Source organism: Zalophus californianus, chromosome 14, assembly GCF_009762305.2.
Source record: "Zalophus californianus isolate mZalCal1 chromosome 14, mZalCal1.pri.v2, whole genome shotgun sequence".
NCBI classification, from domain to species: domain Eukaryota; kingdom Metazoa; phylum Chordata; class Mammalia; order Carnivora; family Otariidae; genus Zalophus; species Zalophus californianus.
Genome location: NC_045608.1, coordinates 22,374,128 through 22,387,726, shown reverse-complemented (window position 1 = coordinate 22,387,726; position 13,599 = coordinate 22,374,128). Strand labels below are relative to the sequence as shown.

Here is a 13,599-nt window from a genome sequence, read left to right as displayed (position 1 = left end):
GAACCGTCTTTTTCTCAGATCTCAGGTCGGCTACCTGGCAGCTGTTTCATCTTAGGTTACGTAGAGAATGTCTCTGGGACTCGATTTCCTCGTTGTAAAATGGGAATCTGGACACGATCCCAGAGTCAGTCTGACAATGACAGATGCTGCCTGGAAAGCTTCTAGTGCTCAGCGAGCACCCAACACATGACGGCTGCTTTTACGTTCCCGTCAGGCGTTTATCACAAGCCAGGCTCTGTGGTAAGTTCTCCACAAACATCTTGTGGGACTCCTGACGTGATGACAAGGGCAGCACCAGGCCCAAGGAGGAGCACAAGGGCCCCCCAACTGATGGGATCTTTCAGAGGTCACTCTGCCAGAGCTGGGTCTCAGTGACCTGAAATCCCCTGCCTTTCTTGTCTTTTCATGCATTTCCTCACACTGTCCTCCTAAGCACCAGAATGAGCCAGTCCATGCCTGTTGACCCGCCTTTCAAAACCCTCCCTAAGGCTCCACTCCAACATGGGATGAGGGGGAGAAGACGTTTATTCTGCCTCCATTTATGGAATCTGGGCCGGGCAGGCTTTGTTAGAAACTCCAGCACATCCTGTGTGTTCCTGCCATGAGACCCTCTATGATGTGGACGGGTCATAGGAACTGAAGCTAGTAAAGCCAACCTTCAAACTTCTTTCCTGTCCCATAAGATGCTTAATAAACACTGTTTGAATTGAAGGGTTAAAATGCCCAGGACAAACATAAATTCCTGCACTTTGGGGATGGTTTAAGACTCTTACTTTCAGTTAGCAAGCTCCTCAGAAATGTCAGTTTTATTCTAATTTCTTAGTACTTAAACTGTCACAGGTAACCCAGTCTGCCTTTCAATGCTGCAAAGAGAATCTCCCCAAACTAGAATCTCAAGGGAAGATTTTAAATGACACAGAAGCTGAAAATATTGGAAGAGTAAGGAGGCCATAACAGCATCTTAACATGAAGCGAAAAAGAGAGGACCAGAAAGCCAAGAGATTTGTTCCACGCTTGGTGTGATGCAGGGCCTGGCCTGGTGCCCTGGCTGGCTATTTCCCTGTGGGGGGCTCCCTCTCACCCCTACTCTGCCTCCCTAGCTGATCCTACTGTCTGCCCTGCCTCCTGCAGGATTGAAAAGATTATGAGGAGGGGATCATAAATCATTTTTCTCTCATGAGTTATAGTGTTCCCTTCTGAGGAGTTCAAAAGCATTCAGTAATAAACCAAGGTGATGAGTTTATGTCTTTTGCTTTTAAAATGAAACTTTATTTGAACTCCTAGAGAGGCATTTACAGTTTTTTTAATTTAGGACATTCCTCTCTTATTTCAACATTTCGCCCCATGGCATTTTCTGTGGGCGGGTAGGTGATGGGGGGGTAGAGGGTGGAGGAGGGAGAGGGGGTCTGGGTCTGGCCCTACCCCCCCCTTCTCCCACAGGCTTTTCTGAATGCCTGACAGAGTCTTCCCTTCGATGGTTTTCAGCAAGTCTCAACATCTATATGGAGGAGTCCCTCCTCCCACTCCCACATTGACTTGGCTGCAGTTTCTTGCCTTTGTGCTTCTTTCCACTGCCCATCGCCTTCTTGCCATAGCCACTGAGAGCAAAGAAATGAGAGAAAAGCATGCTATCTGCAGGAGTTAGGGCTGCCCACAAGGCTCACTTTGCGTTTCTTTATCCTAGTCTCTTGCTAGGGGCTAAAAAAAAGAAAAGTGCAGTTAGCAAAGCTAATAAAATCAAAGCTGAGAACAATTACACTTTAAAATCAGAAAGGAAAAGAAAGAGGAAGGAAGGAAGGGAGAAAGAAAAAAAGGAAGGGGGGAGAGAGAGAGAGAGAGATGCATGAGTCATCACACCTCCTGTACAGACCCAGGCTCTAAACAAATGTGGAACTGTCTTGCTTTGTCTGGCCCAAGAGTTTTGCTAATGATTTTATTCAGGTGTTAAGCCAAATTTCAGTAACTAACCATGTGTAAATACCGCCTGGACACCACAGAGCCTTTCCAAACAGAAACGTGGTGGGGGGAATGGGCTGTTGCCTGCAAGCAGGTAGAACCACACGCTTAGCTTCTGCATTCGATAAATATTTGGTGAATGAATAAACCCAAGAAGTACTTAATGATTCAATATATGTCTAGGGTTTTTATTCCCCCTGGCTTTGCAAGCTAGCAGGCCAAACCATACAAAACTCTTCAAGTAAAACCACTACATGGTTGTTCCAGGTGGAGGAAGGAACAACTGGGTGTCCCTGGGAGCCCTGTTCCAACCCACTTATAGACACAACAGATGCAACAGTGGAACTCCACTGGCTGGGGGCAAAGCAAATTAGGCCAAGTTGCTGAGCCCTGCAGAGCAGCAGCTGAAGCACAGGAGAAAATATTATATGAGGAGCGTACTACCTGCAAGGAAAGCAGTGTTCCTAACCTTTGGACGTAGCTGGCATTCCTCCTAGGAAAACACTGAAGTATTCTCAAAGAGGTCGCTGCTCTCCTAGCATCATCAAGCAGCTCTGGCCAACGATTTAAACGATGAAGTATCAGGGTCTGGGCCACCTAAAACACCTTGATTTGACTTCATGAACTGTCCCTGTTTGGTTTCCTGGGTTGGTTTCCCCACCCACCCCCCGCTATAAAAGAGCAGGAGAACCTGACAAGCGCTCAGAAGCTTCAGAAGACAAGTGGGACATGAAAATCACAGATTAGACCCTTAACAGTCTCCTGGACCCAGTCTTTCAGGAGACTGGTTGGGACATCTTCAAGTCTGAGAAAGCTTCCCCGTCAAGCACCCTGCATCAAAACCACCTCTTCTCTTGCCTGGATCCCCAAGAGGTCAGGAACCAGGACTGTTTTTTTCCCCAGCCGTCTGCCCATGGTACCTAGGCAGCAGCTTCTGAGATTATTAAAAATAAATAAATAATCCAGGCAATAACACTATCCTTAAGAGATACCGCCTTTTCTCCAACTAAAATTCTCATAACTTTCTCCAAACCTTTCTCTTTAACAAAATGATCCAGTTTAAAACAGATTGCCATCTGTCATATTTTAAGATCATTGATGGATAGTTTCCCAAAATAAATTTATTTCTATCTTAACACTGCAGCCAGAGATAATGCTGACCCCTCTTGGCTCACAAGTCTTTTTTAGTCCAAATGGGATGACAGCAGCCAATGGCAGCAAACATTTTTTGAGAGCTTACTCTGCTGGCTGTTCGCATCTCATCTCACCTCCTAACCATCCTATGAGGTAAGTTCTAATATAGGACCATAATTGCTGTCTGCCATTCTGAAACCAAAAAAGCTCTAAAACCCAGAAGTTTTTCCATAACTTACTTGGCAGCAAAACTTAATGGACCTGAGCTCGTTGAGAGGCAGAGCTACCCTGAACTAACATGAGGCTGTTTAGATTTTAGTTATCCTACTTAATGTGAATATCCATATAGTCTGCTACACAAGTAAGAGTGTGTTTAATTACTGAGAACGGTCCCAGACCTCCTGGCACTTGCTTACCTTGCCCAGGACAGTGAGGCATGGTTTCGGGTCCAACTCTGGCTGTTCCAGCTTCACCACACCTACCCAGCCGTATTCATACAAGTCCTCTTCATCGTTGTTATTACACAAGCCCAGTGGGTGCATCTAGGAGACAAAGCAGGAAGAAAGCTTCAATATATAGGCCACAGGTGTGCTTGACCCACACTGTAAGTGTCTCAGACTCAAGAGTGAAAAGTCATCTCAAAACCTAAAATTAGGGATGCCCGGGTGGCTCCGTCAGTTAAGCGGCTGCCTTCGGCTCAGGTCATGATCCCAGGGTCCTGGAATCAAGTCCCTCAGCGGGCTCCTTGCTCAGCAGAAAGCCTGCTTCTCCCTCTCCCTCTGCCACCCCCCACCTTGTCCTCTCTCTCTCTGTCAAATAAATAAAAGCTTAAAAAGAAACAAACTTAAAATTAAATGGGGGTTGGATTTTACAGATGTTTTCTCACTGCCTTTTTTTTTTTAAGTTTATTTACTTATTTAAGTCATCTCTATATTGAATGTGGGGCACAAACCCATGACCCCGAGATCAAGAGACGCATGCTTCTCTGAGCCAGCTGGGCACCCCGCTTTCTCACTGCTTTCTAAGTGGTGGTCACCCAAAGCGGACACCAGCCAATGGGATCAAGGGCAAGAAAAATCACCTAACTCCCATATAAATGCCTATCTGAATTCCTGTGAAATACCATGATATTTAGTAGTAATTACAGATGAAAATTAGCTAGGTTAGTTATCCTAGGCTATTTGGCTTCTAATCCTTAAAGACACATCTATGGCAAGTTATGCAAGAGGACCTGGAAACACATTCAGGAATTTATGGAAAGACCAACAGACATACGGCAGAATCACCAGTATAATTAACAAGCTGTTTAAAAGGCCACCCCTGGCTACTGGGGAACAGGTAAAATTCTTTGAGGATTTTTTCAAAACAGGCAAAGCAGGAAATCAAAAATAGGAAGAAGAGCATCATCAAATTTTTGCTAAAGTGCAGTCGGTAGAAGTGTAAGAACAATCCTAAAGTCTGTGCTCACAGCTCTATCACTGAGTCTTATCGGGCCCTGGAATCCCCAGTAACAATCTGAGAAGAGGAAATCCTCAGAGATAAACTAACCGGTCAAGAAATTAACGAGTCTAGCACAGTGCTAAACTGTACATACTGGAAGAAATGTGTAGAGACACAAGAGACCTAAGAACCCGCTGTGGTTGACAGAATGATATCCTCCAAGGCTGGCCTCCAAAAGCTGGAAAAGACAAGAAACAGACTCTCCCTAGAGCTTCCAGGAGGAATGTCACCTTTTTCCATTTTCGACTTCTGACCTCCAGAATGCTAAGAGAATAAATTCGTGCTGCTTTAAGCCACTAAGTTTATGGTAACTTCTTAGAGCAGCAAATAGGAAACTAAAACACTCTTTGTCCCCTACTCATTTTATAGATGAGAACAGAAGTTCAAGAGAAGTAGCTTTTCCAGGACAACAGAGCCAGCGAGTGGCCGCCCCCACAGGTGACCTGACCTGGCCCCCAGATTCACAGTCTGGCGCCTTCCCACTCCACTTGCTTAACTTTACCGTTGTCCCTTCCTCCAAGAGCTAGTCATCTGACTGGGAGGGAAAGACCAAGTGATTAAATCTTTAAGAAAAAACGTTGCCAGCTCTAAATTCTGTGGTACTAGAGTTGCAACACAAATGTAGTGTGGGCAGCAAGAGTGGCTAGAATGTTCAGGGAAGCCCTGTGCGAGTGCTGAGCTGTGAGATGAGCTTCAAGGAAGAGTCACATTGGTCAAGGAAAAAGGAGAGAGAGCAGGCAGTGGTTCCAAGCCTGGGGAGGAGAAGCTAGAGGCTGGGGCCGGGGGGGGGGGGGGGGCGGGGGGGGCGGCGGGGCAGAGGAGCAAGACCAGTCTGGTAAGTATGAAGGACCACAGTCTACATCGAGAAGGAGAGAGACAGGCTAAAACTAGAAAGGTGTTTCAACACCAAGACAATTACCACAGGTTCTTGGGCAGAAGAGTGCACAGTGGTGTGCCCAGCCTCGAGAGGCATCAAGAGTGGAGGAGTGAAGGGTGCAGCCCAGAGACGAGACAATCTTGGCAATTCAAAGGACCGACAGGAGGGGGTTGCACAAGCCCATGAGGCAGGTGGGCACAGGGTGCTACAAGGGGGTGGCCAGCAGCTCTCTCTAGTGGGTGAGGAATAATCTATCCCTGTGAATTCCAATGCATGAGACAGAGAGCCCCGGGATATCCAATTTTTGCCTGAGTCCTCAGGCTTGATGATTGTGCCCAAAGGACAAATGAAGATTCCGCCCTGAAGAACCCAGGCCACTCTAACATGTTTGGTAGTTTATTAAATGATGAGCAGCCTGAAATGCAGACCTCTGACTGGAGAGGAAATGGGTGAGAGTGATAAGCCAATTGTACCAGCAGCCCCGTCGCCTCCACCACCAGGAAGGGGCTCCCTGCCCGGCTCAAGTCGGCTTCCTGAAATCCCAGGCCCAATCATGGCAATGGCAAACACATTGCTGACCCTTTTCTGCAGTATTCCATGGGTATTTTTAACCCGGCCACATGACTTGAAGGTTTCCAGGTGGAGAGTTGCTTTTTGTTACTTACACATGAATGAAGTTTGGCCCATGAAAGAGAGCTACACTGGGGGAGCTGAGGTATGGTGCAGGTCTAAGACCTGGTTTCTACGGTTCCACTGATAGGAGATTGTCCAGAATAGGCAAATTCATAGGAACAGAAAGCAGATTTGTGGTTGCTGGGGAGTGAATGCTTATTGGGTCCAGGGTTTCCTTTTGGGGTAACGAAAGTGTTCTGGAATCAGAGGACGGTGAGGGATGCACATTGTGAATATACTAAATGCCTCTGAATTGTATACCTTAAAATGATTTAAATGGTGAATTTTATAGAAATTTCTCCAACAATAAAAAAGTTTTTTTAAAAATGTCCCAAGAGTTTACTCAGATATGACTGCGCTCAGCTAACGTGGGGACCCACGGGGAGGACAATGGGGTTGCCACCCTCCCAGAGCCTAAGCCAATTACAGCAGCCCTTCTGGAAACCATGTCCTGCAGGATGCTGACCCTGAGAGATTAAAAACAGGTTCTTGTACAAGTGACTAACACTGAAGAACGCTCCATAAGGGATTCAGGATTTGCTTTCGGAAATTAAAGCTCTGCAGAAGCCTAGGGGTTTTCAACCTTTGCAAACACCAGGATTTCCAACCCTTTGATTATAAGCCTATTTGTTTATACTACGATCATGCTACTTCATGGGGACACATTTAGAGAAATGCTAAGTTAGTTAGAATGCATGTAATACATGCATGAGAGAAAAAACCTAAAGTCAACGAGATTCAGGCAAAGCTAAATGCCCTTAAATGCCGAACATCCACAACGCAAAGACTAAGGGGTATGGTGGAAAGAATGGAGGAATGGTCATGGGTAGCTAGAGAGAAGAGGTGGCCTGGGAGGGCCGGTGGGATGTGGGAGGCTCAGGAACGGGAACCGAGAACAGCAGAAGTAGGAGATGCCCAAGCCTGGCCCTTTGCAGCCCTGGTGAGGAGGAAGCGGCCGTGACCAGACAGGAGGCTTATGCTGTGAAGGAGCCACATGCCAGGAGAGGCATGTCAAGAGTGTGTCTGCAGGCATGCAGAAATCTGAACTATGTAAGCCTCAAACACACCCGCTGCTCCGGGTCCCCTTGAGGCTGTCAGGCCCTGCGCCCTGGGCCATACATCATGCCAGGCGCTCTCTCCGTCCTCTGCGGTCACACCCTCCCGTTCTCCTCTAAGACACCCCAATCAAATCTTCCACTGACACTGCGGGGACTGTTAGCTCCAAATGGCAGCCCTGTCAAGGGTGCTGACTTCTGAACATGGATCAAAGACTTAAAAACCAAAAGGAATTTTTCGAAAGCGCCACTGGGTGCAACCCGTTGGCGTGGGTTGTTTATTTCCTCGTGGAGGGTAAAGAGGCCACCAAAATCACATCTCAGAGGACTGAAAACCTACCTCGCTATCTCTGCCACCTTCCCAACTCCACCCTCAGTGCTTTCTCTCCTGAGTTCTTTATTCCAGTTTACATTTTCAGGTGCCCACCTACTGGTCCTACGAATTCAACCTCAGCGATGTCTAAATATTGCATGATTGGGGTCTAAATATTGTACTATTGGGGTCTGTCAGCTCACCCCTGATGACAGTATCAGCTTCTGGAAATGCCTGCCACCCCAGGCCTCCAACCATTTATACCCTATGGTTCTCTTTTCCCAAGGGCTCCAACTTACAAGCTCAGCAGAATGTTTTATAGGGAAGTACAAGTAGCCATAACATGAAAATACTCATCTGTGAACTGACCTGTCTCAAAGGATGGAATATTCTAGGCAAAGGCATGACATGCAAACAAATATGCCACATCTGGGGATATCGAAGAAGAGGGTTTTCTCATAATTAGGTATTCACTATGCTATCATGTTAATGTATTTTATTTACTCCTTATGGCAACCCCTTGCTAACTGCTGGAATAACAATTGTGACTAGACATTTTAAGTAAGTTGCAAACTAGAAGTGCAAATCAGCAGCTGATGCAAAATATAATGGAGCCCATTAAAGCTGTATTAGTCAGTAATAGGATTCCACTCAAAGCCAATGGCAAACAATCTAGTGAAAGATTAAAGAAGAAATCCACAAGAGAGATGAACCACAGAGAATGATCAAAGAATTAAGATGGAACTTTGGAAAAAGTAAGGGAGTCCTCTAATATTTTGGAAAAATTACTTTTGATAATCCTGTTGCTGAAGTCAAACGTAAGAGAAAGATGCTATATCCATACTCCCATACAATTCTGCTGAAAATATCCCAACACTACCCACATGGGATTCACTCTATGGCCAGAAATCAATACATAGCTGCAATTATAATTTAACTTGTTAAGTTAAAAAATAAACTATTTTCCACTTCATTTTTCAAGATAAAGCCCCAAACAATTTCTCTCCACTATTTACTAAGAAATATCAGATCCTGACTGAAAAAGATCCCTAAGTCCTGTGTCGGGATAACAATCATATATAGAGAATGCAGGAGTCCTACATATGAAATGCACACATTCTCCTGAAAATTCAGACAAACACTGCTTCCACACTCTCCCTCCAGACAGCCATCACATAAAAACCAGGCTTGTTAATGCATATGTGTTGACGCCAGCCAGTGACATATAGGTAGTGACTACATATAAAACCTGTGTCCCCTTCTGAATGCTAATCATTCAAGATTAATCTTAGATACACTTCAGTGAATGATGTCTGAGCATGTTAGCTTTGAACCTAATGTGGCACATGAGCATTTAAAAATTATAGGTTTTTTTTAAAAGATGTATTTCTTTATTTTTAGAGGGGGGGAGGGGCAGAGGGAGAGGGAGAGAGAATAAATCTCAAGCAGACGCCCCCACTGAGTGCAGAGCCGGGACGTGGGGCTTGTTCTCAAGACCCTGAGATCATGACAAGAGTTGGACACTTAACTGACTGAGACACCCAGGCGCCCCTCTGAGTTTATTTTCTTAAAATGTTTGGATGTGTGGGGTTTTCCTGATCAAGTGCTTGAAATGTGGTAAGTTTTTGCCTTAATATTTTTAAGAAGGTTAAAAATGGCTGACTTGTGTGTAAGAACTCAGGGACGTTACAAAGAACTGTTAATGAAAACATAAACGATCGAAAAGACTAGGAAACCCTGAGTGGAACTTGACCGAGACCCCACTGGGCGGAGAATACTGTAGAAAGGGAAGGATGGCCTGGAATGAAAAGACAAGCAAAATTCCTGGGACGGATCCATGGAAGAACAGTGCAAATAACCAACCAGCTACAATTAAAGCTTGAGACTATAAAAGAAAATGAGTCCTGTGTTATAAGTTTGGCCTCGTGCTATCAGAACAATAACTTTGGGATGCTCGATGTTCTTGCTTAAGTCAGATGAAGGAAAATGCCCAGTTAATCCTTTACACGAGGTCTGACATTATCACGAACATTACATTATTATGGCTCTTGCTCTCTTACTCCTGGATTTTGTTCTAAGAGGTGTTTTGGGATGGAAAGAATGAGAGCTTCGGAATCAGGCAACCTTGTGTTTAAACCTCACTCCTGCCTCTTAGGAGGCACATCAACTTGGGCAGATGACTCAATTTCTATAAACCTCGATTTCCTCATCTGTAAAATGGGGACAATATCATCTGCCTTAACAGGATGCTAAAAGGATTAAAGGAAATAAAACATATAATCACAGTAACATAGGAGATACTCTGTCAGTAGAAAAGCCCTCACCTTCTTCACTTCCTCTAGACTTGTCATGTTTGCTCACGCTTTATGCATTTGCCTAGAATACTGTCCTTCGAGACCAGCTTCGCTGCCACTCCTTCCATGTAGCTTTCTTGAATGCACCAATACAGATGGTTGCTTCCACCACCACGTCCCTTCCCTAAATGCTTGGTTTGGTGCTTGCCATAGTTCTTTCAGCCTCCCCTCTAAGACAGGCACCTGCTTCCAGAAGGAGAGTCTTACAGGGGTCCCCTTTAACCCCAACCAGAGCATTGTGCTCAACAGGTGCTCAATAAGTGACTGCTGGGGGGGCACCTGGGTGGCTCAGTTGGTTAAGCATCTGCCTTTGGCTCAGGTCATGATCCCAGGGTCCTGGGATCGAGCCCCGTGTTGGCCTCCTTGCTCCGCAGGGAGCCTGCTGCTCCCCCTGCTTGTACTCTCTTCACTCTCTCTGTCTCTCTGACAAATAAATGAAATCTTAAAAAATAAATAAATAAATGACAGCTGGCAGAACAGCCTTTGGCTCGAGGCCCGCCTGATGCCATGCCTCATGCTTTGTTTTTGGTAAGCCACTTGGATCTGTGCTCAGCTAAGTGAGGGACCAGAGCAAACAGGTCAGGATTTAATCAAATGCTGCATGAACTTTAAACAACCTGGCTCTTTACAGTCACTGATTATGAGGTGACCAAAGACATCCTCAGGACAAAAAAGATTTATGGGCAATGGACAGGAGCAAAGCCTGTTCCTTCTTGGTTCTGCTGTGGGACCACAGCAGCTGAGCATGCAGAGGCTTTCTACATACAGAGAGCACACTTCTGCCCTTCATTCAGGCAGGCTCATGACAGCGCTTTAAAAGGGCAGTGGAGGGGGAAGAAGAATAGAGGATGTGCCCCCCTCCCCCCCCAAAAAAGAAGCAAAACCTTACATTTTTCCAACCACATCTGATCTCAGAAGCCACTGTCAGCTCCAACAAAATGAGAATAAACCAAGCTCCAGCCAGGCATGGGCTCCAGGGCACGGGGAATCCAACAGAGAAAGAGAAATGGAGAATGATGTCCCAGGATGACAGCCGTAACCAGTCCGCGGGGTGAGCAGTCCAGAGGGGACAAGCTGCAGGAGGGCCTCCTCCCCCCAAAACGAAACCAAACAACAACAACCGGAGTCAGTACCCAGTGGACTTGACCGTACTGACAGGAGCTTTACAGTTCTGCATAAGACAATGAAAAGTGATAATCATATAGCAAACTAAAGTAATGGTGCACAGTGGGACAATTATTAACTCAGAAAAAAATTTTAAAGTTACACCAGAACTATAAACCATAAACAGGATATGGCCTGCGTGGCCTGGATGAAAAGAGTGATGGCCATAATAATATAAACCCTGATCTAAACCATAATTGTGATGCAGCTACATTGGAAAAATGTAGAGATGGGATGTGGGGGAAGGGGACAAGAGAAGGGAAGGGAAGGAAGGAAGGAGGGGACATAAGACAAAATCTTCACTTTCCATAGGAGGATGTAAAAAAAATTTTCTTTTTGTTTAATGGACTCAAACTATGAGGTACCAGTTATAAGCACATTATTTAGAAATAACTCACAGAATTTTAGAAATATTCAGAGACAAATAGAAGAAACCACTAAATAATTGAAAATAGTTGCCCCTGGGAATAGCAATCAGGGATGCCAAAGGGTAGAACAGAGGAATGCTCTTGTTTATAATAAGTCATGAAGTAGTCTTTGCCTTTTTATAAGCATATACATGCTTTATTTTGATTAAAACCTTTATGCACTGCTGGACAGAAGACCCTTCCTCCACGTGTCCCAGCAGATTCTATGGGTCCTATGGGAACGCATTCCATCGGGCCAAAGAGGGACCCCAGAGGCATCCTGCAGAGGACAGAGGGTCCTCGGAGAGAGACTCTGACGGGGACGGCTGCTCTGAGAGCCATCCAGGGCCTGGGCTGAGGATGGCTGGCAACACAGCACAGGGATGACTCAGGGCGACATGGTGCAGAAAGAACCAGCAACCTTCACCACCCCCACAACCAAAAATAACTCCCAGGTGGCACCATAGTGTGACGCGGATTTGGGTGTTATGGAGACGGCAGACACAATAACCAGGGTTATTGTTCTGAGAAGCCCCAATCTTCCCCCAGACGCACAAAGATCCTATAACCTCTAGAAGAGGCGATGACTATCCTACTTGTGTTTCCAAATAAGGAGCTGCTAAAGCAAAAGGACTATCAACAAACAATGCCTATACCTATCATGGGTGCCAGATATCAAACAACTGGTTTTATGTTGAAATATGAAGATGGACCTTCTTCAAATTTCTCAGAGCCCGATGAGGTTGACTATCATGGTTTCCCTGTTTTGTTAATGGACAATCTATGGGAACTTCAAAGCCAAAAGACCATGCCAGACAAGGTTAAATACCTGGAGGAAGAGAACTATGTTCCCTTGAGTACGAGACACCAAGCCAAGCTTTGAAAACACAACCAGCTCTTTAAGAAGCTTTCAGTACAAAATCCTTGAGATATAGTGGTGCACTTTCCACACGTCTGAAAGGACAAAACTGAAACCCGGGCTGGGGGTGCTCTTATCCAGGGTTACAATATCTCTCTACTCCCTCAAGTTTAAAATAACTTCAAAAGGGCTGCCTGCTTCTAAGTGGGTTACTGTTACACAGGAGCCAAATACTGAACTGAGAGCGGGAGAGACATTTCACTCTGTAATATTATCTCATCAAAAAAAATTCCTGGGGATTTAAAAGGGAAACTTCCTTCCTTTTGTCCTTTCGCCGCAGCCAGCCAGGGTAGGGTGTCACTACAGGACAGAGGTTTACCTGAAACAACAGCCCCTGGACCTTTTCTTTAAAAGGTGTGGTGGCTAGAATCAAGACAGAATTTATGTGAGGGAATGGAAAAGCATAGCCCCGCCTATTTTTCTCTGGAATCACAGGGATGATTTTTTCTGTTGTCTGTGCAAAGAAAGAGAGAACTCTTTGCTTTCTGAATAAACCCAGTTTAAACCTTTTTTCTGGATCTAGGATCTAGAAATACCTGAATATAGTAGCCACCCGCCGCCGCGCCCCACCCCCCATGCCCATGTGGTCATAGCAATGGGGACAGAAACCTGTCCAGACACAGAAAGAAGTGGGCTATTGCTGTACGCTGGAACTTTCCAATGGGGAACTGCCTGAGGATTAAACCAGCACTTCTCCACTGAGGGTTCTGGCTTTTAGAACACTAAGCTGGAATCTCCTGCGGTGAGTGTCGCTTTGTAGAGAAAAACCAAGAAGAGCCTCTAACTTATCAGGTTCTCCTATACCAAAAGAACCACCAAAAAGTTGCTTGTAAGAAGCCGGTGAGGCAACAAGTATTTCGAGTCCACCTTCTCACTTGAATATCCTGCACCCCCCTGGAATTTCCCTCTGTCGGAGAATTACGTTGAAACTTGGGTATGGCTGTATGTGTGTATTTCATGTCTGACTTTACAAACCTCCACTCAGAACTTCCATTTCCAATTTCAAGTAGGTAAAGAGATGTTTCATAAGTTAAATTTTTTAAAAAAGTATCCAAGAGACTATAGGAAAGCGTCTGAAAACATTAAGCAAAAGTTAATTCTACATCCATTCTTTTTGTTTGGTTTTAATTTTTTTTCATTTTTTTTTTTAAAGATTTTATTTATTTGACATAGACACAGTGAGAGAGGGGATGCAAGCAGGGGCAGAGAGAAAGGGAGAAGCAGGCTTCCCACGGAGCAGGGAGCCCA

At 45.3% G+C, this 13,599-nt stretch overlaps 1 protein-coding gene across 4 annotated transcripts in view; it reads right to left on the bottom strand.

The window, feature by feature from the left end:
- ZNRF3 (zinc and ring finger 3) overlaps positions 1–13,599 on the bottom strand; it is a 191,246-nt gene that overhangs the window by 54,216 nt on the left and 123,431 nt on the right. For all 4 annotated transcript variants that reach the window (XM_027577010.2, XM_027577006.2, XM_027577008.2 and 1 more), the window contains exon 2: positions 3,507–3,632. In XM_027577010.2, coding sequence (XP_027432811.2) covers positions 3,507–3,632 — 126 coding nt within the window. The remainder of the gene's footprint in view (positions 1–3,506; positions 3,633–13,599) is intronic.